The sequence below is a fragment of the Solenopsis invicta genome, chromosome 14 (assembly GCF_016802725.1).
Source record: "Solenopsis invicta isolate M01_SB chromosome 14, UNIL_Sinv_3.0, whole genome shotgun sequence".
In the NCBI taxonomy this organism is placed as follows: domain Eukaryota; kingdom Metazoa; phylum Arthropoda; class Insecta; order Hymenoptera; family Formicidae; genus Solenopsis; species Solenopsis invicta.
Genome location: NC_052677.1, coordinates 8872297 through 8897453, shown reverse-complemented (window position 1 = coordinate 8897453; position 25157 = coordinate 8872297). Strand labels below are relative to the sequence as shown.

The 25157-nt window shown below is 43.7% G+C and overlaps 1 protein-coding gene across 1 annotated transcript; it reads right to left on the bottom strand.

The window, feature by feature from the left end:
* Nucleotides 1-24017: 24017 nt before the first annotated feature.
* LOC120359494 lies at nt 24018-24590 on the bottom strand. Its single transcript, XM_039457084.1, has one exon. The coding sequence runs from the start codon at nt 24588-24590 to the stop codon at nt 24018-24020; it is 573 nt and encodes a 190-aa protein (XP_039313018.1).
* Nucleotides 24591-25157: the final 567 nt, after the last annotated feature.

Genomic DNA, 25157 nt, shown 5'->3' with positions numbered 1-25157 from the left:
TAAAAGTATAAAAGGAAGATTCCTTTTAGTTTTGTGACTATTGCGCGTCTCTCTCGTTTCCCCCTTCGAATCGGACGATATTCGGAGAACAAATACAAAGATACGTAAAGCTTCCCTTGTCGGAGGGAAGGGAGGGATCATCGAATTTCGATCCCCGTCTCGTCAGGTACGTTCCGTTCCTCCGCAAGTCGATCTCAAGCGCGTCCGAATCTCTCATCTCCCGATAGGTGTATATCGATGCATCGGTGCATCGGTGCATCGGTGCATCGGTGATGCGACCACGATCGCACGACCGCGCGAGAAGACGACGACGTCGGCAGCAGCGACAGTGATACGATGATAATATTGACCACCCGGTTGAGCCGGCGGCACGTGCCGTGACCTTTGAACACCACCCGACACGTGGCAGTGGACTCAATGACGCAGATCTCGTCCAGATGTGAGGAGCACTTGGTACTTACCCTCGATACACCTGGCGCGACGAATGTTCGAGCTCAGGGTTGCGAGGGTCAGGGTTTTCGTCGCGCTGCTGCTGCCGTCGTCATCTTCGCGTGCCCGGCATCGCCGCCGCCGACGACGACTCTGACGACGACGACGACGACGACGACGACGTATGCGCGTAACGAGCGTTCGCGGATCGTCTCGGACCGAGAGGAGAGATCGTGTCTGTCGAACGTGTGTGCGTTCGGACGTTCAACCCGCGGCCGGACCATCCCATCGAGTATCCATCGTGTGACTCGTGCTTCCGGTTTAATTAAAACAAATGCTCAAAGCTATTTTTTTCGCGGCGACGTCGCGGTTTCTCCGAAATCGCGTTTTGGGGGATAAATCGTAGGATAAATCACGGCCGTTGAGAGCGTACCGGCGTACTCTTCCGTAACGACATGTACTCCGGCAGTCGACCGGAGAGAGAGAAAGAGAGAGAGAGAGAGAGAACGTCTCCACTCGGTCCAAAGCTCGAGCACACATCCTCATATTCCTTCGGTGTTTTATATATCTGTCTGTTTGTTCGTCTGCCTGTCTGTCTGTCTGTAAAAGTGTTAAAGACTGTACCGCAAATGTGTTTTAGGCGGTTAAACGTGTTTTTCTTAAGTAAGGACTAAGAGTTTCGTCCTCGAACATGAGCGTGCGTCTCCGCGCACCAACAGTATTTTCGCCGCTCGAGGACAAGGGGGCTCGAGGAGAGTGGACGCGGCTGAACTGAACGAAATTTGGGCCGGCTTTCACATCACGAGTTTATATTCACGAGAAATCTATTTTTGCAATATTATCACCATCGTACAAGACATCTCGACTGGAAGGAGACAATCCGCGGTCCACTCGCGCGAGCGTACTCGCTCGCGCCTTTTTTTTTTTTGTTCACGCAACCTCGAGCGGTCCTAAGCGTGTGTATGTGCGTCTGCGACAGGCCTGAATTAGTCTCGTCGATGGCAATTTTTACGGAAACGTGTTGTGGCAATCAGGAAATTCGGTGTGGAAATTGCTAATTAGCGGAAAGCGCGGCTTTATTTTCGAGCACGTTGTTAGTGAGGCGTTTGAAAACTTTATCTTTAGAATAGGAGAGATTGGGAGAGATTTTGTGCCAATCATCGCGCGATAAAGACGCGATGACGGCCTGTTCTCTCCTCGTGGCATTCGCGCCGAGGAAGACGGCGCGACTGCGAATCGCTCAAATGCGATGGGAAATACCGCGGATTTTCTTTAATCCGGGCCTGTCCGCAGAGAATATATGCTGTGCGAATCGTGCGAGAGTGTAGGGGCAGGTCAGGATCGGTAAAGCGCGCGCGGCAGTGCCCCTCTATCGATCACATTCATGGGAGTCCTCCTTGTACTCGTTAGAGGCGACCATGTCTCTTTCCCGTCAAAGGATGATGGTCCCCCTTGCGCCTACAGAAAAGGACGATCAAAGCCGGGATTATGCGCCGAGAAAAAGTACGCTTGAATTAATCTGAATAATTATCTCGCGGCGTCGCGTCGAGCCGATTTCAATGCTCGCCTTTCTTAACTTTCGATTCCGCCGGGACGCATGCGAGGCGCATCATCCAACGCAGCGCGTCATCGACCGCGTGCGCTTGTGCCGTTTGTACGCTTTTTTTTTGTTTTTTGTTTTTTTTTGTTTCCTTCCTTCTATTCTTCTACTCGACGTTACACCCTGCCTCTTAACTCGCGCGCTATTCGCATCGGGTATTCGCATCGATAATTCGCATTGCATTTCTCGAGAGACGATACGTCGAGTCAAACGTGTTCCAGGAGACGGTTAGTAGTCGTTCGACCGTGCCGTCGCTAAAAAAAAATTGTTATTTAAGCAAAAGTACGCGTGCGTGATTGTGCGTGCGAGCGAGAGAGAGAGAGAGAGGGAGAAATAGAGATATGTATATGATACCGAATGGCAGAAGGGATGCGCGACGAGCTTAAGTATTATATAATACGTACGCGAAACACTCGGCACTCGACATGTGTATGTGCATCCTAACGAACATCAGATATACTATACATGTGCGAATGATAACGGAGAGAAAGGGAGAGAGAAAGGGAAATAACACGGTTAATCCCAATCTATCAGGGTTTCACGTATATATTTAATGATATGAAAGAGGATAAATTAAATAAAAATGGATGAATTATATATATATAGATATAAATATATGAAATATATATATATATAAATAAATATGAAGAAATATATATATATACATACATACACTCATACATATATATGTATATATATTATAAAATACATTATATTAATAAATAATATCACATTTAACGTCTGTTTATTGATTTTTGACACCTTTGCCCCTGAATCTTCCTTTCGCATGTATGATAAGTACTAAATATTCCTTGAAATTTTTCGTTAACGTATCATCTTTATTTTACATCTAGAAATCTTGTTTTTCAACGTGAAGATCCTTCCTCGGAACAAGGACGAGAGTTAGACTCTCTCTCTGCCGAAAATATGTCTGATTTAGAATTTTTTTTCGTTTTCTAGGAGAGTGTTGATTCAGCAGAATCAGTCTACTAGGATGAGACAGCGTACACTTCGCCGAATGCTAAAAACACGTAGTCTCAGCGCCAGCGAATTTTCTTTCCGTCAGCGATTCGACGGAGAATCACTGGCAGGGGTGCAACAAACTCCGTCGATGGGGGGTCGAAGCACTCGATACTTCGGCTCGTTCCTCGGCCAGGTTGAGAGTCGCTGGCCCCGGCGCGGCGCGGCGCGGCGCGGCGCGGCGTTCTCGGTGCAACAAACGACGGACGGCCAGACGGCGGGGGTTGCGAAACGTTTGGAGGGTACGGCACGCGGATCGGAGGAACCGCGCGCGCAAGGGAGTAGTTTCGGATGGAGACGGAACTCCGTTTCGCTCCCTCGTCGCACCACGCCGCGCCCGTCTCTCTCTCCGTCTGCGCGTCCGCGTACCCCTAGCTTTTTCCTTCCTTCTGCATCTTTCCACCTACCCTTCTTCCACCCGCCCCTCTCTACCTCCCGACGTGTGCGTTTGTGTATGCGTTTCCGTCGGTGCTGGCGCGAATCTCTGTCTGGTCTGGTAGCGGAGGTTTCGTCGTCATGACGACGAACCCAGGAAACCCAGCCGCACTCTCACACCCCCTTTGGCTGTCTCGCGGTTCTCTTTCCATCCGTTTTCCTCCCTCCGTCTCTCTCTCTCTCTCTCTCTCTCTCTCTTTCGTATGTGTTTATCACTATCCTCCTTTATCCACATTGATTCTCTGGCCCGTTCGCAGAAATATTCTTTTTCCTACTCGCTTCTCTCTCTCTCTCTCTCTCTCTCTTTTTTTTCTACTCTGCAGCCACGCCAATTCCCGCCGCCCTCCTGTAACTTCTACGCGCGCTTTTGTGCGCGCGTGTTCGCCCTCCATACATCTATCACGTTCGCGTCGGGTACGTATGTATGCGCGACTCTGCAGACTGCCGCCCGGTTCATCCACCTCCTCGGTTCTGTCCCTGGCTGCTGCACCCCGCCATCCCCGTCTGCGAGGGTGGTGGCCCCCGGCCCTACGTGCGATCCCCGAGCCGGTCCTACGCCCGAGAACTACGGAAACGACGACGACGAGGAGCAGGAGGAGGAGGAGGAGGAGGATGAAGAGGACTCGACGACTTTGGGTACGAGGAAATTGAAAGCACAAAGGTGACGAAATGCAACAAGAATGTATCATCTCGTGAAAATTCCTTTTCACCGTGGAATACGCCGATTAATTCTATTCACCCCTCTCAAAGAATCTACATCGATCGATGGTAGTTTCTACGTGCACCCAAGCGAACGATACATGTTAAGCAAGATGGCTGCCGCGGCGCGCAAACTTTAACACTCTTGCAAACCCCTTTTTCGTGCGCGTAACGCGAAGGAAAATATGATACCCATGGTCCCCATTTCGAGAGTTCCATTTTCATTATCATGAATGAATAGAAAATTATTTCGTCTGTCTGCAGCAGAGCAGCTCAAATCACATCGGGATCATGTCGGTTTCAATTTCTGGCTTGCGGTTTCAGCAGCAACCTGTTTACATCGGTTGATTTCACCGACATGTAACAACAGACAACGGCGTGTGTCTCGCTTATTGTTCTCGATTCCGCCTTGCCGTTTGCCGCGAAAAACTTGGGCGGTAAGTTGGCTTATAATTGTTCTACGATGGCTCAACTCAACTCTTTTCGAGACTTTCGACATTTTCCATCTCTCTTCGTTCAGCAGCGTTGGTTCATTCGTCCGCTTTCTCCACATTCGTTCTGGACCACTCTATTTTTCGCGACTCTTTCCCCCTTTGGCGCGACACACGTATCGAAAAGAGGGTGGCCACTCCATTTTGCGGATCCGCACCGAAAACCGCAGCAGTTCCGGAGGGATGGAAAAGGCCGAGCGAGGGGCCTCGCTCTCCGCCGCGGGCCCTGCAGGGCCGAAATTGCTCAGGTATAGAGTTGATTACGCGGGAGTGGCAATTTTAACCCGTAAATAGGGAGACCTTTTAGGGGACGCTTCCTGGAATAACACGGTTTTTTTTTCACTGTCTACACTTTGGAAGCTAGTAATTCAGTTATTTCATGATAATGATAATTATAATAAATGCGTGTTTATGTGAAATCTGACTAACTCCAGTTAGATCTAGATCAGCTCTAGAGATCTAAAAGTATAAGACGTGAAATATATATGATAAAAAAGTTCCAAATATTGGACTGCATAAGGACAAACTGAAATATCAATAATTAAAAGACGGTAGACAGCAACTTTAAACAGCTGCTTACAAATTTATGTTCAGTTATAAATAAATGGAGCAATTAAATGAAGTTCAGCCATCGCGTCTTCACGGCAAAATTCTTTCGGGACTATCTGTTTCTTCGTAACAACTCGTGATATCGATTAGCGAATTACTGGTAATTTCTATGCGAACGACCGGACGGTTTGCTCGTAAATATCACGGGCGTCCACCGGAGAGGGAGCTCCGTCGAGAGAGAGACTGAGGAAGAGGGGAGATGGGAAGGGGTGGTAATAGAGGGTGCAGAGGCTGAGAGGAGAGAGGACGCGGCGGTGGCGGCGGCGGCGGTGGCGGCGGCGGCGGTGGCGGCGGCGTCGTTCCGAACCCTCCGCAACGGGGCCTCGTGAATTATTTCACCTCTCTCCTCTCCTCCCTCCCCTTCCCATCCCTTCCTTCTATCGATGGCAGTTCGGGTATATTTGAGATTAATTAGCGCGCACATGAGGTCCGATCAGCGGACAAGCGGACACTAAAAGGAACGCTAATTGCAAGATACGTCATTTTTGTAACGTGACCGTCCGTTCAAGATCATCGTCACTCTTCGCCTCGTTTTCATAATTATTACAATTGTGTACACGCGAGAAAACTTTCTCCCTTTTTCTTTTCCATCTTTCTTTCGTTAAAAATCCGCCATCGAGCCCAAGAGTGAATCGGCACCCTTTAACTTTTGAGAACGCTGAACGAGCAGTGCAAATGTTAGTCGTAAGATTTAAATAGAAATTTCTGTTTTAATTTTGGCAGCCGTAAGTATCAAGAAGTTTATGGGACCGAATAATTGGTAATTATACAGTTTATCTCGATTCCTGAATAAAATTCTTCAATCGGCTCTCTACGAAAATTATTTTTCTCGTCTTAGACCCGTAGTATTTTCAGCATCGCAATTATTCGTCTCATTCGCTTGCTGTTTAAATTACACGCGTAATCTCTCCCTTCGGAAATCTACACCGTACGCAAATATCATATAACACAATTCGCAGTCACCGTATGAGAGACGGAAATACGCGGTGTGGTTGTCGATATTACGCGTCAGCGCAAGAAGCAGGAAGAGACGCATATGCGAGAGATAGAAACAGAGAGACAGAGAGAGAGAGTGAGAGAAAGAGAAAAAGAGAGAACAAGGAAGAGAAAAAGAAAAAGAGGGAAGAAGAAAGAAGAGAGATGAAAGGGGGTGCCATCATGAGTCTCGGTATCAGCATCCAGACACCGCTACCATCCCTCGTACTTCCTTCCAACCCCAGCACTCTGAGCACCATCGCTCTTCCTCCATAACATTATCCATCAGCAATTTTTTCTTCAGCCATCGAAGCTAAAATGGATGGACGTTTTTGTGGCCACATTTCCTGTTTTAATAGTACATCTCGCGTAGCATGTAAAATATTTAATTAAAAAACTACATTAATGTAATGCATATTATTTTTTCCGCGTTTTTCAGTATATGAATAGTTAATCAACAATGTATATTTGTGAATATGAATTAAAATGTGCAATTTTTAGTAGTTGCGAGGCAAGAGAAAAAGAAAGAGAAAAGGAGAAAGAGAGAGGGAATATGCACCGAGTTTCCTTCAAATCGTCCTTCTTCCAAGATCCCTCGCTCGTGGAACACGGATCGGCACTACCCCTATATATTTCTAACCCTCGGCCGCCGTAACGCCCCTCTCGTTCTTGTGTGTCCAAGGCTAGACTGCTAAATATTTCAGACAGCAATTCCGACTCCCAGATACAAATGCGCCATCCGACAAGGACACACGAGCGAAATTAATAGACGTCGCACGTAACGTTCTTGCGTTAGATCTCTTTTTAATATTAAGAATTTATCACGTTTTATTGTATACCTTGTATATAATTTTTTCCCCCGCAATAAACCTCTTAGGAGGAGACAGAAAATATTCTCTTGGAAAGGCTGCAGGAAATAAACACATTTCTCGAGCGATGTGAATGTGAGAAAGAACGACATAAAAAAAAAAATAAAAAAAAATTTTTTATACTTAAGGAAATTGATAAAACTATAATTAACTCCTTCAAGTTTGTTACAAATGTTGCCCAGGTTTACACGCTCGGAGCATTTCGTATAAATCATTCGCAATAATTTCTCTTTCTGTCTGAATTGTATAAGCCTGCAGAACGAGTAAAATCCTCCACGGAGGATTTTACTCGGCGCCTCCTCTTTATCCAGCGGCGACAGCAAAGGCGCCGAAGAAAATAACACAGGTCTGCCTGAGCGGGCGAACGCACCGGCGAGGGTTGCAGGGTGCTCCTTCTGCAGCGTGGGGTAGGGATAATAAGGAGCAGGTGGTGGCGCGTGCTCGTTTATATAGTCGGCACCCGTGCCACGTGGGATCGTTGGTGGGGACTGGAAGAGACGGTGTATGTACGCCGAGGAAAGGAACGACGACTGAGGGATGTGCCGTAAGAAACGATGCGTTGGTCCACGATCTCTTTGTATCGCTATATAATGAACCTTTTTACTGTGGCAATATCAAATTGCGCTAAAAAAAAAAAACAATGACAATTCCAAACAATTATATTTATAATATAATTCTTTGGAGTTGAATTATTGAGTTATGGAGTGGATATATGAATTATGGAGTTAAATTATCAAAGTCTTAACTGTAATGTTAATGCTGATATTGATTTGAACGTTGATTTAATTTTGATTTTAATGCTGATGCTGATGTTAATTTTAATGTTGAGTTTAATTCTAATTTTGATTTTTAATTTTGAGGCTTGTGCTAGCTGATCTAATGTAATGTAATTTGAGTTAATTAGATATCAAGAAGCATATGTAATGTAAACAAAAAAGAGAATGTAACCGGAGGCCATCCTAAGCCGCAAGGCAAATGGATTAAGAATAAATAAAAAATAATTAATGAAACGTAATTCTTTGGAAATTTTCTTCGTCAATAAATTATTTTCTACATTCTAGACCTTGCAAATATAAGTATTGGGCCTTGTAAAGGTAAGTGTTTTTCACTTCTCGTATTTTTACTTCTTTCATTTTAGTGTTGCATGTCGTGATTAAATTGCTATTTGTATACGATGTTTGATGAATATTGGAGAACTTGAACAGATTGAAAAAAATGATTCAATCCATTGATATTTTTACAATGAAAAACAAATATCAATTTAACAATGCAGCAATACTTAGGAAAAATTAATCCGAGTCGTGTCACGCAATTTTATAAATACTCTTCCGTCATCTTTCAATATAGTTCTTATAAACAGCACTCTAATGAAATGCTACAAATACCAACTGTGCTCATGTATTACACGCAGTGCAACGTTGTAGTAGGTTGCGCTTCGAAATTCACTGCCAGTAAAATGAAAATTTATAGTATACGTAACGTAAATTATAGAACTTCAGTACTGACAGCGTTATAGACGTCTTTCTTCTTCGTTGCGCGTGCGTTTAAGCGTGTAATTGCTTCTCGTACGACGACGCTCTTATACAAATAACGCGATCGAGCGCAGTCGCCATTGCATTGGTCAGAAAGCGGTGGTCGCCACGTGTCGACCGGCGCGGCGCGTCCCGTGCTGGATCGCGCCAAGGCTAACACACTAATTGTAATAACGAGAGGAAGAGAGATACCAGGAGAAATGCAGCACCTGCTACGTACCGGCACCCGCATGTGCGTCGGCCGAGGAGGCGATGACCACCGCAACAACACAACGGCGGCTTGCATCTTCGGCATAGCGCCTTTCGCGCAAGACAAACAGGAAGAGGAGCGGAGAGGAGAGGAGAGGAAAGAAAGAGAGCGGTGTCGGCGACGGGGCTCCTCTTCCCGGGACCCTCGAAACAGGCGATCAAGGAGAAAGGGCAGGGTAGGGCAGGTGTCTCGCCGTCTGGCAGCTGCCTCCCACCTGGGACGAGTCGGACGCGCGAGCTGTTGTTACTCTTTCTCGCTCGCGCGCGCGGTTACGTTACGGATACGAATGCACGGTGCGCGAGTACGATGTCACGATGGAATTTCGATGGCAGGTACGTACGTACGTGTACGTACGTGCGTGCGTGCGTATTCGTGAACGAGCGCGGTATAATTCGGAGCGCACCACCTGGCTGATGCCGCTAGCCGGCTCCGGTCCGTTCTTAACCCTCTCTCCCTCTCTCTTTCTTTCTTTCTCTCACGCATGAATTCTGGATGAATTTTTCGCCGTATGGTGCGACGCACGGAGGAAAAAGGAATAAAAACGGAGGAGGACGCGCGAGAGATGTGAGAAGAGAAGAAGAGGAGGTGGCGGTGGTTGAGGCCGAGAAGCCGGCTCGGTTAAAGACGGTTAAGTCCAGCCGAACGAAATAATGCCCGTGTACTTAATGCCGCGGATGATGGTAATCGTAATTTCGTTGTCGAGGGACGGAGGAAGCGGACGGTAATAAAGTTACACGCAGTTTATTGGATATAACGTGCCAAGGAGGCGAGAGTGGCGGGGGATTTCATTAGCGTGCGAGAGAGGTGCGCGAGCGTCGCGATAATTTACGATTCGCGTCTCGTTTTTCTTTTTTTCATTCGTTTCTTTTTTCCCCGGCGCAAACCTCGCGCGCGAGATCGCGCAACCGAGATTATTATTAGAGTATGCAAAAATGTGTAAAATAGCAATTATGATTCGCCCTAGTGACAGATCTCATTAATCACTTAACTTTAAGCGTACTTTAAATGAATCTTCATCTCTCTCTCTCTCTCTCTCTCTCTCTCTCTCTCTCTGTCAATTATTAGCGCCAGCCATGTTCGCGGCATTAATTTCGATATAGCGCGACGCGAAGTTCATCGAGAAAGCGATGAATTCGAAGCCGACGTCAATTTAACGGGCATTGCGTGACAGCTCTTCCGCTTTTCACTTCCACCGTAGTGTCCTTTGATCGATTCTCTAAATTCTCCACTCCGCTGGATTTGTCGAATGCGCGCGAACCGCAAAACCAATCGTTTCGAACAAACCACTGGCCGAAAGGTGCAGCTCCCTCTCCCTTTCTCGCGGATTCGTGCCGGCCGTTGCGCGGCTGCTCCGATTTCACGGTCTTCAATTTCGTTCCCGAAAACTGGGAAAAACTTTTTAATTTGCAGACCGATGCCTTACGGCGATTTTACGAGCGCGCGCGCCAAGTTTCGATCGATCTCGGGGGATGCAGCGGCGTCGCGTCGCGTCGCGTCGCGGTGCGTCGCGTCGCCGCCGTCGCCGGCCGCGTGCACTCGCGCATCCGCATTTCCATTTTGATCGTTCTTCCTTCGAACTGCCCGGCCCGTCCGAAAGTTCGTTGATTTACACACGCGGCTCGCCCGCCCGCGTACCGCGGTTGTGCATGTTAAATACGTACGCGCACATGTCGTCGCCCGCCACCGCTTTCACGGGGATGAAATCGATACGAATCCTGACGCGCGTATTGGCGAATCGACACGCCAACGCCATCGAGCTTCCACGCTTCGATTTCTTCTTTAATGCACGTTAATAATTCCTCTCCTCAGCTTTTCTTTCGGTATAGTCGCGAAAATATTTGACGTGCGATCGAAGCGCGAATTAATTCTCCTCATAATAATTTTGACGGATGAGATTTTACAAAAACGTCGTTCATTAAATCATGATTGACGCTAGATAATGAAGAAATTTGATAAACTATCGAATAACTTTCTGTACGCGGCTATTATTATATTCTGTAACGAGTAAAACGTAAAAACGCGTTCAAAAGTAGGGATCGTTATCTGTGCCCCGCCTGTGAAATGGATCGAGTAGCCCGGGCGCTTTTTACGCTCGCGCGTCGCGCGTCGTCGTCTCGTTGTCGCGTTGTCGCGTTGTCACATCACCCTCGTCATGCCATCCTTATCGTCGTTTACGTCGGCGCGAGCCTCGCTTACGCGTCGACATCGGCAACGGAGATGAGAGTGCAACATTCTCGTTATCCTTTTGCAACGCGAATATGATACGGGATCTCCTAGCAGCGCTCATCGAGACGATTAAGCGCGCGCTCGTGCACTTAGGCGGATGGAAATTTTTGCGCGTCAATATACTGCATTCTTCATACACTTATCGCCCAGACTCCTATATAATTCACGAGAAAAAAAGAGAGGAAAATTCACGGAAACATTTCTTTCCCGCGTTTGATGCAGCATGCCAGATGCCGTAAATACGTTGGAGTGCAAAATCGATTTTTTCAGTAATAAAAGGAAAGTTGCCAATGGCAACACGGCATACGTCCCTTACACGTACGCAGATATAACAATGCTATAATGAAAGTTTTTATTTTGTAATTTGGTTAAACGACAGTCGTCGATAAAATTGTCGCACATTATATTTGTCGTTATTAATTATCTAGGGATAAGAGATCTCTCGATGGACGATAACGACGCAAAGCGACACTGTACGCGTTTCTGACATTTCTTAAATAAAATATATAAATTAATATGCTAATACAAACAAAAAACTTGATTATATTTACTATAACTTTACAAGTTACATTTACTGTAAATTTACAGTGAAGAAGTGTGCGAGTAGTAGTATATTTACGAAGAAGCGTAACTTTATGTCTTTCTATTTTCTGAAAGATGGGAAATTATAAAAAAAAGATAAAAGGAAAAAGATCATATTTTATAATTAAAATGCAAAAATTTTATATTTAATAAAAGATTTTTTAGATTATTTTAATTTTTTTCTTTTTACGATAATATAAATTAACTGGCACGGAAACTACTTGTTTTCCAAAAAATAATAAAAATTGAACGCCGAATAAAAAAAAATTATTAAAGGTTACTTAAAATTCACTTAATTTATTTAAAAATAAATTTTTAGCAATATTTAAAATTAGCAAAAGGTTAACTGTGAATATTGTATTTTAAAAAAAGATTGAGAAAGAACACATCGATAGTCCATCTTTTAAAATTCAGGTTTTGATAGCAATTAATTTTATGCCATCGGTAGTCTTCAAAGACCAGTTGGAAATTAGTGCAAATTAATTGTCAGCCAATCATCCACTAGTCGTTACATACACAAAGTTACAGATTTAATAAATGCACATTCATTACTTCAGTGGATAAAATATCCAATGGAAGAGGAAAGAGCTGTTGTACGAAATGAATTCGCTCAAGCTCCACAACCATTTCCAAGTGCTTTGGTGTCATAGACACATGTAAATATTCTTGCACCATATATACGCAAGGAAATATGTATTAATTATCATGGAAATCATTCATTAAATGTTCAAGCAATGAGTATCGTGTACGAAATAAAGTAATTATATATAATATATTATAAATTTAATATTTTACGATTGTTTTTTATTGGTAGTAGAATAATCCAGTTAATGAATAACATTTTTAATAAATGATTAATAAATATCAATAATGGCTTTTAATAATTAATAAATGAATTAAATATAAATACAAATTCTATGCGAATAAATGATAATAGTAATTCAATATAACACAATAGTAACAACGTATATAATAACAAATGTTATTTATCTTGAAACATTTGACTTTTTTTTCTTTACTTTTATAATTTAATTATAATAATTAAGTTTGACGTTCTTCAATTTTCATCATTTTATTTATAATTAGTTCACTTATTTTCAATGTTGTTTGAGCTTGTAACTTTATTGTGTGAGCCAATAACCGTAATAATTGAATCAAATTTAAAAAGACGGAATAAGGATGTCCATACAAATAAACGAAAACTTTTATTGCATTTTCTTGCTTGTGTGCTATTTTTTTCGAAAGTTTCTCGAGCATTAAAAAATTGTATAGACAATCGTTAAAAATTATTATATTCGTCTAATATTGCTTCTCATCTTGTGAAAAACTCAATTATTGCAAAATTAACATTATAAAAATTGTATCATCTGACAGAAGAAATTTTCTAGCTTATATTTACGTTTCTAAAATTTTATTTTTAGTTTTGGTTTCAGAAATATAATCCAACAACGAAGCGGAGTATGCCGGTTTCGGTGACCTTCCTCTACGTATCACGATAAGTTTGGACGTCTCGAGTACTCTCACATAATTCACTCTTTCAGTAACGCTCGGTAACGCTGAAGAGGAAAGTACGCGGGAACAAACGTTACGCGCTCTCGTTACACGCTCTAAAGCGAGAAGGAGCCGCGCCGCGCCGTGGCGGACACGCAACGTTGCTCGCGCGTCATTTCTCCGCAAGCGCGGTCAGCGCACATCGCGCCACGAGAGGCCCTCGCGCAAATGCGAAATGGATAATGAAATTAAAATATTTATTCCGCGCCCGTGTCACGTAGGCGTACCTAAACGCACCGGGGTCGGATCGAAGAGTATCAATCGGAGGATAGTGGGCATCTAATCTATTATTTATTCGCGTGCCGATGAATCGCCGGAGTACGACCGAGGGCTACCCAAGTGGCCGTTCTCCACGAGAACTCGTCATTTCCATCATCAATGGCGTTCCGTCAGGTCGAATAAAGTAGTTCTGCTAAACCGAAATTTTCTCGCACGAGAAAACGGCGAGTGTCGTCTGATCTGCGATCTTGATCGCGGGAAGCGCGACCTCTCGATTCGCGAGAATACAAAGGATATGGTCTCGTGCGACTCGCGTGCGTAAAAACGTCACGTCGCGACGGAAATGCGCAGCGCACGGATTCGTCTTCCGTCATCTCCTCGGATTGCGTTCCGCGAATTACGACGCCGCGCCGCTCTTCTCCCAGTTCTGTCGCGACGAGCGACGGATGAGTAACGGCTAATGATAATATAATAATTATCATCGCTTCTACAGGGAGCGAGCTCATCCTCGACACCCAGAAAGTCACGGCGCGCGGCGGCCGCAATAATCATTTCACTGCGTGCGAGCAAATCATAGTGCGTGCATCGGCTCGCTTGACGTTTAAAATGCAAAATGGATGACTTAAGTGGCACCCTTCCCGATACTCTAATCAGTCGTGAATCAATTAAAGCTAACTCGGCATTTCTTTGCAGTATTCGAGGAATAAAATTTTACGATGTTAAAATCAGGTTCGCGCTAATTGCTATCTTACCGGCTCGAAGATATGCTAATGAATCTGAGTGACTGGCCGTCGCGGTTCATCGTCCCTACGCGAGCGAAGTGAATTTTAGACCTCGCACTTTTCGAGGCAGACTCTTCTCTCACTTCGGGGAGGGAAACGCTGAACAAAGGAGTCGAATGAAAACGGTACCCGTAGCGAAATTGTGGGCTTCTTGTTGCTCGACGTTCGCGATGCACGGACTTGCCACCGCCGCCACGGGAATTCTGATCGGCCTCCCGGCTACGGAGTTCTGCGGATAACGCGAGTTGGAGAATCTCCTGAGAACTCGGTCTCGTCGGTCCCTCGAACCTCGAACTTCACTTTCGCACTTTCGTGCATAGATTATAGCGCGGCTTATCGGATGACGAGTTGCGTGGAATTATGTTACGCGCGAGAAAGGTATGAAAATGGATCTTGCATCATTGAAGAAAAGAAATTCGTTTCGCTCATGATCCTCCTCGCTAACGTCAATAAAAAATGTACATAACAAGTCTCTTCGGAATTAGAATTGTAAGACAGAGGATCATCCGATGACGACAGATTTAATTAATCAACGTTCAAATGCAAGGATTTGTGCATCGATTTCTTGACCTCGAGACGGCAGAAGCACGGATCATTGAGTGATTCGCGAAAAAGTAAGGCGCACCGGCTCTTTGAAAAGTCGATGCAAAAACATTGTAAAATGGACAAAAATCTACCAGCACATTGTATTTCAATCGATTTGGTGATGCAGAATCCCCATTAAACTAGCCCCCCTTCCTTCTACAAGCACAAAATTAATTTTAAAATATTTTAAAATTAAATGCCAATTTGGTGCGATTTGGTGCTAAAGTTCGAAATTAAGTACTCGAATCATTTGGCAGAAAATTGAAAAAAAAATGGATGGGGTTAGTTTAACATTAAGCTAGCCCCCTTTCTAACAAAAAATAAATATTTATTATGTAAACAAATAAACAAATACGATAAAATTAAGTGCCAATTAGGTGCTTCAAGAAATAATGAAAATAAATCGAAAATATATACAACAGAACTTAGAAGCCTGTCGCACGATTGGTTCATAGGTGCTTGGGCAAATCTGATGTGAAAAATTCCTTTTTTAATATCTTCGAATGATATTAAAAAAAAGGAATTTTTTTATACCTTTATACTAATTTTTTAAGTACCTAATTTTTTAAGATGACTTTTTTCTGAAGTAACCATGCGGCGTGCGACCAACTTCCAAGTTCTGTAATATATACTTTTGGTTTATTTTTATTATTTCTTGAAGCATCTAATTAACACTTAATTATACTGTATGTTTATTCATTTACATAATAAATATTTATTTTTTTTTGTTGGAGAATAGCTGGCTTTACATTAACGCCTAATTTTGTTTTAATTTTTGCCATACAGCAGTTCGAGCACTTAATTGCAAACCTTAGTACCTAATTAGCATTTAATTTTAAAATATTTTAAAATTAATTTTGTTTTGGGGAAGAAGAGGCTAGCTTAATAGAGGTGGCAAATGGTGGTGCCTATTTTGACGATGCGTGCAAAAAAAATTTCAGCTCTGTCTTTCCATTCATTTGTTTTTTTTTCTTATCACTGACAGGGAATAAGATAAGTGTTGCGATGTTTTAAACTGTAAAGAAATTTTATAATTTTATAACTTACTGGACCGATGCGCAGCAGCGGAGTTATAAGACAGCTACTGTTAATCTGTAAAGTGCATATAAATCCAAATTATAATAACGTTCAAAATGATTCTTTTTTTATTTATATTAACTTAAAAAAGTCGTAATTTTTTAAAGATAATTTATTCAAAACACTCATAATATCATCATTATCAAAGAGATTTAATATTTTATTTATAAATTAAATCTATGAAATAACAAAGAAATATTTTTTTATGGAAATGTATTTTTTCTTTCAACTGTTTTCTTGTTTTGCATAGATAATTTTTTTACTTGGGAAACAAGGTAATAAATCAAAGTTTATGTGTTTTAAAAATAACTAGTTAAAGATAAAAATCAATAATTAGTTCAAACCATCTACTCAATTCTAATTATTTGAAATATCTACATCTTTTAAGTTGGTACAGCCATTTTAGCACAATTGAATGCGACTCAAAGGAAATTATTTGCTACTTTTTTAAAATTTTGTTGCTTAATTTACAATTGTTTTGCGGTACTGTTTCGCTAAAAACAATGGCTGTGCTAACTTAACCTGTTAAAGCCCAGTCAGATTAGCAAAGAGCCAAAAAATAACAATTAAAAATAGAACTGGAGCATGAAAAAACATTGAAATTAATTATAAATTAATTTAATTTATGTTTATTTAAATTATAATTTGTGGTATACCTCGTGATGCTCCGCCGTTGCCTCCAGGTTGCCTCCACCTCCTCGCTTGTTCCTGCTTGTTGGTTTTTTATAGCACCAGCACTCACGAAAACACTACTACTTATAATATGATCAGCAATAATCATCTCGATACGACGATCGCGTGACATTCTGGACGGCAGTCCCGTGCACGACGCGCAGTTTATTACATCGCGACAACGGCAAGTTAACGCAAAACGACGAAAACGCTATCAGCATCCACCCTTCACCTGCAACACCGTCGAGGAAGTTAACTCGGCAGACGACGAATCTGGAGCACCAAGGGTACGCGCGTCACCTTTATGCCGCTCTGCGAAACGTAACTTAACCTATCTTTTCGATGCGGTTCCTTTCCCGCCGGAATCGCTGCTACATACACAACACGCGTGTCTCCGGACGATTATTATTATGTCCACGTTATCGTACGCCAATAAACCTACGAACTGAGTCTGAAAACAAACATTCGCGGATCGAAAAATGCGATCGATCGACGGATCATTGACGCTGTCGCTCGGGCGAGATTCGGTCGAACGGTGTTTTACGAATGATGTCTCGCGATCTAACAAATTGCCGGTGCACTTGTAAGTACGACGGAATCACCTGATGTGAAGATCGCACGGTACCTTGCACAACGCGACGTTTTCGAGGTTAAGACAGTGTGGTCACCCACACCATACGTAATCGGCGCGACCCCCTAGTAACTAGGCGCCTAGTTAGTAAATAAAGTTGTGCTGCTGGGCGCGTGTAGGTGACCGCACTGCAATGCCTATGAACGGCGCTAAAAAATTGCGTGTCGCACATAGATAACCTCGAAAACGTCGCGTCGTGCAAGGTACCGTGCGATCTTCACATCAGGTGATTCCGCCGTACTTACAAGTGCACCGGCAACTTGTTAGATCGCGAGACATCACTCGTAAAACTCCGAATCTCGTCCAAGCGACAGCGTCAATGATCCGTCGATCGATCGCACTTTTCGATCCGCGAATGTTTGTTGTCGTACTCGATTCATATCGTTTATCAGCATACGTGAGAACGTAATAATCGTTCGGAGACGGGTGTGTTTGTTGTGCGTTAGCACCGGTTGCGGTCACCGGACCAAAAGTTACATCGCGCGCCGCGGCGAGGTGAAGGTATCGCATGAAGATGTCCGCGCGTCCCCATCGTTCGAGATGCGGCCAACGTCATTGCAGTCGGGTACCAAGTGATACGGATCGCAGCTCCCGGATAGCGCTCGTCGTCTCGCGTTAATTTCCCATTGTCGCGATACAATAAACTGCACATCGGTAGTGTTGTTAGCAAGATGATTACCGCCGTACTCACAAATGAGACATGCATCGTGTGAGATGCATCGTGAGACACCGTTCGACCGAAGCTTTCGTAAGTGACGGCGTCAGTGATCTATCGCCCATCGATCGCATTTTTCGATCCGCGAGTGTTCTCAGTGTTTTTTCGTACGTTTATCAGTGTACGTGATAACGCGGACATAATAATCGTCCGGAGACACGCGTGTTGTGTGTGTCAGCAGCGGCTCCGGCGGGAAAGTGACCGCGTCGAAAAGTTAGGTTAAGTTACGCTTCGCGGTGCGGCATGAAGGTGACGCGCGTACTCTTGGTGCTCCAGATTCGTCGTCTGCCGAGTTAACTTTCTCGACGGTGTCGCGGGGGACGAGTGGATGCGGATAACACTTTCGTCGTTTTGCGTCAACTTGCCGTTGTCGCGATGTAATGAACTGCGCGTCGTGCACGGGACTGCCGTCCAGGATGTCACGCGATCGTCATATCGAGATGATTACTGCTGACCATATTATAAGTAGCAGTGTTTTCGTGAGTGCTGGTGCCATAAAAAACCAACAAGCAGAAACAAGCGAGGAGGTGGAGGACCTGGGAAGCAACAGGAAACGGCGGAGCAACCACGAGGTATACGAGTACATAATTTAAATAAACATAAATTAAATTACTTTATGATTATTTCAATGTTTTTTCATGCTCCGGTCCTATTTTCAATTTTTTTTTGTTTTTTGCTGATCTAACTATGGATTTTAATAGGTTAAGCTAGTACAGCTATTGTTTTTTTAGCGAAACTGCTGCCGTAAAAAAATTGTGAATAGAGCGATAAATTACCATAAAATAGCAAATAATTTTCTGTATAAGTCGCATTTCATTGTGCTAAAATGGCTGTGCCAGCTTAAAAGACGTAGATGTTTCAAATAATCAGAGTTGAGTAGATGAGAGTTTTAACTAATTAAAAAGTTATTGATTATTATCTTCAACTAGTTATTTTAAAAACCGATGGGGCAATCACTTTTGAATTCTGGTGTACAACCCGTCCAAAGTTTGGTAAGTTCTTCAAAGTCTGATGGAAATGGAAATTAGTTACCAGAGATTACCCGATACAATCAAATCGTTTCGTGTTCTTTTTTTTAGACAAATTTTTTAATAACCATAATGAAATTCAGTGAAGTCCAACAAAGTCTGATGAAGTCCGATGAAGTCCGATGAGGTCCAGTGAAGTCAATGACTTCTACTGTAGGCCAATGAAGTCCATGTAGTCCGGTGAAGTCTAGTGAAGTTTTGAAGTCCTCAGACCAGTGTCCACTTACTTTCTGAGTGGTCACCCTCTCGTTTAAAATACATAACTTTGTTTTAATAACTTTTTTCCAAGTTAAAAAATCATCTATGCAAAAAAGAAACGGTTAAAAGAAAAAATACATTTTCATAAGAAATATTTTTTTGTTATTTTATAGATTTAGTTTACAAATAAAATATTAAATCTATTTGATAATGATGATATTATGAGTGTTTTGAATAATTTATCTTTAAAAAATTACGACTTTCTTTAAGTTAATATAAATAAAGAAAGAATTATTTTGGACACTATTATAATTTGGATTTATATGCACTTTACAGATTAATGGAGCTGTGTTACAACTCCGCTGCTGCACATCGGTCCGGTGAGTTATAAAATTTTTTTACAGTTTGAAACACTGCGACGCTTATCTTATTCCGTGTCAACGATAAAAAAAAAGAAAACAAAGATCAATGGAGAGGCAGAGCTGAAATTTTTACACACGCATCGTGAAAATAAGCACCATTTATCATCTTTATTAATCTAGCCTTCCCCTCTACCCAGGTCAAAATGAATTTTAAAATATTTAAAAATTAAGTGCTAAATAATTAGGTACTAATTTGGTGTCTATTTGATCTGCAATCAAGTGCTTGAATTGCCGTTTGGCAGAAAATTAAAAAAAAATTGAGCGTTAATGTTAAGTCAGTCCCCCCAACAAAAAAAGAAATATTTATTACGTAAATGAATAAACGTACAGTAGAATTAAATGTTAATTAGATGCTTCAAGAGAAATAATAAAAACCAACAAAAATATGTATTACAGAACTTAGAAGTCGGTCGCACGGTTGGTTCACAAGAGAGTTATCTTAAAAAATTAGTATGAATTTCATATCAAATAATTTTTTTTTAAATATTGTTTAAAGATATCAAGTCGTCGAATTAGGTGCTCGTTCCGTTTGATAAGTACTTGAACTTAAACATCTTTAAAATTGAATACTAGCCACGAATGAGCACCTAATTCAGTGACTTCATATATTTAAATGATATTAAAAAAGGAATTTCTTACATCAAATTTGACCAACTCCTGTAACAGACTCCTAAGTTCCGTTGTATATATTTTCAATTTATTTTCATTATTTCTTGAAGTATTTAATTAGCACTTGATTCTACTGTATTTTTTGTTTATTCGTTTACATAATAAATATTTTTTTTTGTTGGAAGGATGGCTAACTTAATGTTAAACCAGCCCCACCCAATTTTTTTTCAATTTTCTGCCCAATGTTTCGAGCACCTAATTTCAAACTTTAGCAGCAAATTAGCACTTAATTTTAAAATATTTTAAAATTAATTTTGCGCTTGCAGGAGGGGGAGGGGTTAGTTTAATAGAAGTTGATGCAGGTACACTAAATCAACGACACGTATAATACGCAAGCGTGACGCGCTGCGTGTATGCCAGTCTGCGTTTGTGAGAAAAAGCGCATATTCATCCGTACCGGCCGATGCCCGGTGACTTCACCTGTACCACATATGCTAGCCGCGTATCGACGCTGATGCGTGTGTAGATTGAGCGCGCAAGCAGAACGTAGATCGGCCACATGAGAGAAAGAAGGACAGAGAGGGAGAGAGAGAGAGAGAAGGATAGGGAGGGAGAAGGAGAGTGCGAAAGAGAACGAGAGAATGACAGGGAGGGAGAGAAATAGAGACAGACGGGCTGAATGAGGAAGGAGGAGAAACAGAGAAGGAGAGTGCCTGGAAGGTTGGATCGTTCGCTGCCGGTAGCAACGACCCTGGATGCATCGACTCCTGGGGTTGTTCGGTGGTAAGGGTAGCGGATAGACGGAGAGAATGAGATGACAAGGGACGAAGGGAGACAGGCATAATCGGCGAGAGGGTGTGTTGAGAAGCAAGGCGCAAGAGAGAGAGAGAGAGAGAGAGAGAGAGAGGGGGGGGGGGACGAAAAGGGAGCAAATGAGGGAGAGCAGGAGCGATAAAGGTGCTGGAAACTGAGGGAGTCACCCTTCGTCTACTGTCCCTCTCGTTCTCGTGACCGCACCGTGCACGATATCTCTTCTTCTCCACTACCCCGTCGCGATTTCTGCTTTCCTTTCTCTCTTTCTCCTTCTTCTTCCGCCCTTCCCTCCACACATCCCTTTCAGCTAGACTCCCCTCTTTCGCCCCGATCTCTCTCCATCTCGCTCGCCCTGCCGGCTCTTCGGCTCTTCACGCTATTGATCCCGCAGCATCCACCGCGAAATAACGACGTAGGTCCCTGTTTCTCTCGTTTTCCCTCTCCTTCTCTTTCTCTCTTTCTTTTTAAGTATCTTTCTCTATCGGCCTATTTGTTTCTTCCTCTTTTTCATTCTCTTTCTCGCTATTTTTGTCTTCTTTTGCTACTGAAACGTTCCAATATACTCCGCGGAGATGGAGAAGATGCAACATATCTGCGATCGAACTCCCGTCGCGATTTTCCTTCGAGAACGAGGAATTTGCGATGCATGTTTTTCCGCCTGGCGCTTAGAAAATGTCCGGACGAAGAGCGCTCTGATCTGGACCGAATTATCTTTGGATTTGTCGCGGACGGGAGAATAAAATTATTCGCGTTCGCAATAATTTTAACAAAAAATTTCATTGACCGCTTAATCTTTCCAAACCGATTAAAATATTTTTAGCAAGAAACATCGCATTTCTATTTCTTGAGGGGAAATTAAAAAATTCATTCTGTTTCAAGAAGGTTGACATTTCCCGCGAATTCTCTACGAGAATTACACTCTATAATTCAGGAAGGAATTCATAACGAGAGACTTGCTAGAAGTGAAATGTAAGTCTGATATCTATATTACAGAAAATTCGACGTATTTGTACCAAGAGGTTCATATTCCCACAAATCGGATTATTAAAATCGACAGTTGTTGAAGAATAAATCTCGCTGTGGACGCCGACATCTCGCTAATACATACTTATTTCGAAGTATAGAAATATTATCTAGAAAAACACGTTTTCGCATTTTCAAGAAAATTCTGCAATGTTAAAAATCTTTTGAATTCGACGAATATTTCAACGTGCAGTAGCGTTAATCAATCAAGACGGCGCGGTGGCGGCGAGCGCGATACCGATAGCCGTATGCAAATGCCTGCCTCCTAATTGGCGACCCAGAATTCGCAAATATTGCGTCCCGAGTCCCATGTCCGGCCGCGAGGTCTTCTTTATAGAGTTCTTATTATCTTCTCATTACCGTGGCGCTGAGGAATATTTCTCGCGCCAATCTTCCTCGCGTCGACGATAATCGACGGTAATTTCTTTCCGGCGCGGTACCGCATTCGCTTCACTCTCTTTCCTCACCTTCTCTAACCCCGGTTTCAGCCGATGGTTCCGCCAAGACGGATGGCGGAGCGTATTTCTCGTGCGAGGCGGTACCCGCCGGAGGAAGACGAATGCGAGAGACGACGTTTCGTTCCTCGACGCGCGAAACGCCGCCCGAGAGAAAAGAAATTACTTTCCGGAACGAATGCCCGGGGTACGTACGCGCGCGAGGATTTTCGGAGGGCCAGGTGCTGGTGATTCTCGCGAGAGAAGAAGGGAGGAAGGGTGAGAAAAGGAATAGCAGGGTGAGAAGGGGCAGAGACTCGGTCGGTCGAGCCGAATTATTCTCATGATGGGTACGACTGTCTTGGTTTCACCCGTTAACAAATTAGCATAACAGGGAATCGGTCCGACTCGACTCGACTCGACTCGACTCGACTCGACTCGATTCCCCGAGTCAACCCCATCGGAAAACCCCCCGCTATGACCGTCTCGAGAGCCTGGGGAGAATTGGCGTCGACGGAAGCCGACTTCCGACGTTGAATGTCGCGTAGTTTGTGACGAGAATTGGATTCTGGAGGATATTGACTTAATATTAGCTCAGGTCTTAAAGGGTGTATCGAATTGTTCGGTTAATTATCACAGCTTGATCGAAGAGCTGACTGTTGTGTACGTTAATCGGATCGATGTAAAATCCGCTTCAGTCATGCTGCTAATGCTGCACGTGTCTTTCTTTCAGCTCATCAGTGTTCAGGAGACATTTCATTTAAAAAGATCATAATTTAAGCATTTTTTTTTTTAAGATTCATACCTTAAGAAAAGTTAAATTACGACTTTCCTGAAAGTCAAGGAAAGTTATTCAAATATTACGTGCTTTCAGGTCGTTTCCGTGATTCTTTGCTCAACTTATTACTCTTATTACGTTCCTCCGATTATATTTCGCGAGACGGTTTTCGAGGCGATTCGTTCTTTCATATAATGATCCTTTAATTTAATTGTCGAGAATGATCCCCATTGCGCGCAAGCTACACTTCTCATCATTCAACGAATGTGAATCCGGTGGCATTTATTCGACATGGAACGTCCGCTTGCAACGCTTTATTCTTTTCTTTTCGCGCTCGTAAATACGTGTAGACAGGCTTTACTTCTTTTTAAATCGTAACACGACGTCACGCGGTTTTACTTTCGAGCGAGTTTTTTGACCGACCGACAAAAACCGACCCCTCCTCGGGGTCGAGGAGGGATTTGTTCTCTTGGAGTAGCGACCCGAGGGGTTGAATAACTCCGACTGCGGAGTTGCGACGCGGCAACGCTAGATGCATACCCGCGATAAATCTCTCGATTGCGTTAACCCGTGAATAAACATATTCCTTTACATTGTTATTATTCTTAGTAATAAATAACGTTTAAATTTAGTACGCATAAAAGTTGCGAAAGCTCATACAATACGTACGTGTACCTACAACGGTATAATGTAACAATATATATGATACATTAGTCGCAAAGAATTCTTCATTTAGAGAATATTTAGGAGTGTTTCTGCTCATTCACGAGTATTGATTGTAACATGATCGTATTACAATCGCAACTGATGAATGATCGAGAATAAATGTACCCTTTGCACTTGGCGCAAGTTGCAAATGTTCAATCTGTCCTTTAATCCTATCAGCGATAGCGCCGGTACAGAGTCTCTTGCCGGAATCCCGGCTGCTCGCACAAGACACTCCGCGATGCGTAAACGGTGGTCCAGGTGATTTGTGAGAGGAGGATAATGGGTATCCCGGGCTCTGGTGCTGCTGCTGCTGCTGTTGCTGCTGCACCCTCATCGACAATGTTGGGGTGGTGGTCGCGGCGCGGCGGCAGCGACAGTGGAAAGACAGACAGAGAACGACGAAGCGGAGAGACAAGGATGACGCGAGAGAGGGCGGTGAACGCTCGCCGACGGGGGTGGCGGACGTCGAGGGTAGATCATCGCAGGGCTGGTTGCAGGGACCGGCGGCGGCGGCGGCGGCGGCGGCGGCGGCGGCGGCTTCTACGGTATAACCAGGGGTGTACCCACTACGGTGCACCGAGGGGTGGTTTCCTCTCTGCTCGCTCGGGTCAGTGCCCTCCCGTAACATTGAACCGCCCCGCGGTGCAGTCAGGGCCGAGCGAAGGGCGCGTGCGTCGCCGTACAACCCCCTCTGACATCCCGGCGCGCACTAACGTCCCGGCCAGCCGACAACCCTCCTCTCTCTTTCTCTCTCCCTCTTTCTCTTTCTGTTCTTTGCACCCACCCTTGTTATGGTGCGACACGGCGTACGCCCCTGTCGGCGTCTCGATGCTTTAATTTTTTCCACCCCTTCTTGCGCCCATCCGCCGGTTTCCGCTTTAGACCTCGTCTGCCGCCAAAACATTGTCTACACCCCTTCTTTCCCTCCGATCGGTAAGCACGATTATCCTTAAAATTGAGTCGCGGCACACCACGACGGATCCGCTATTCCGGAGTCGCTCTATCCAACTCGGCGAGACGCGAAGGATGCTGCGCCCGGACGTTGCACCTTGCTCCGCGAAGGATAATGCATCTACTTGCGGGGAGGGAGGAGGGTGGAGAGTCAACGATATTACTCCGTCCCTCCCTTTTTTTCTCTTTATCTCTAACAGTTGCAGAGATAAGTGTAACATTTTTGTTGGCATTTTGATCGCTA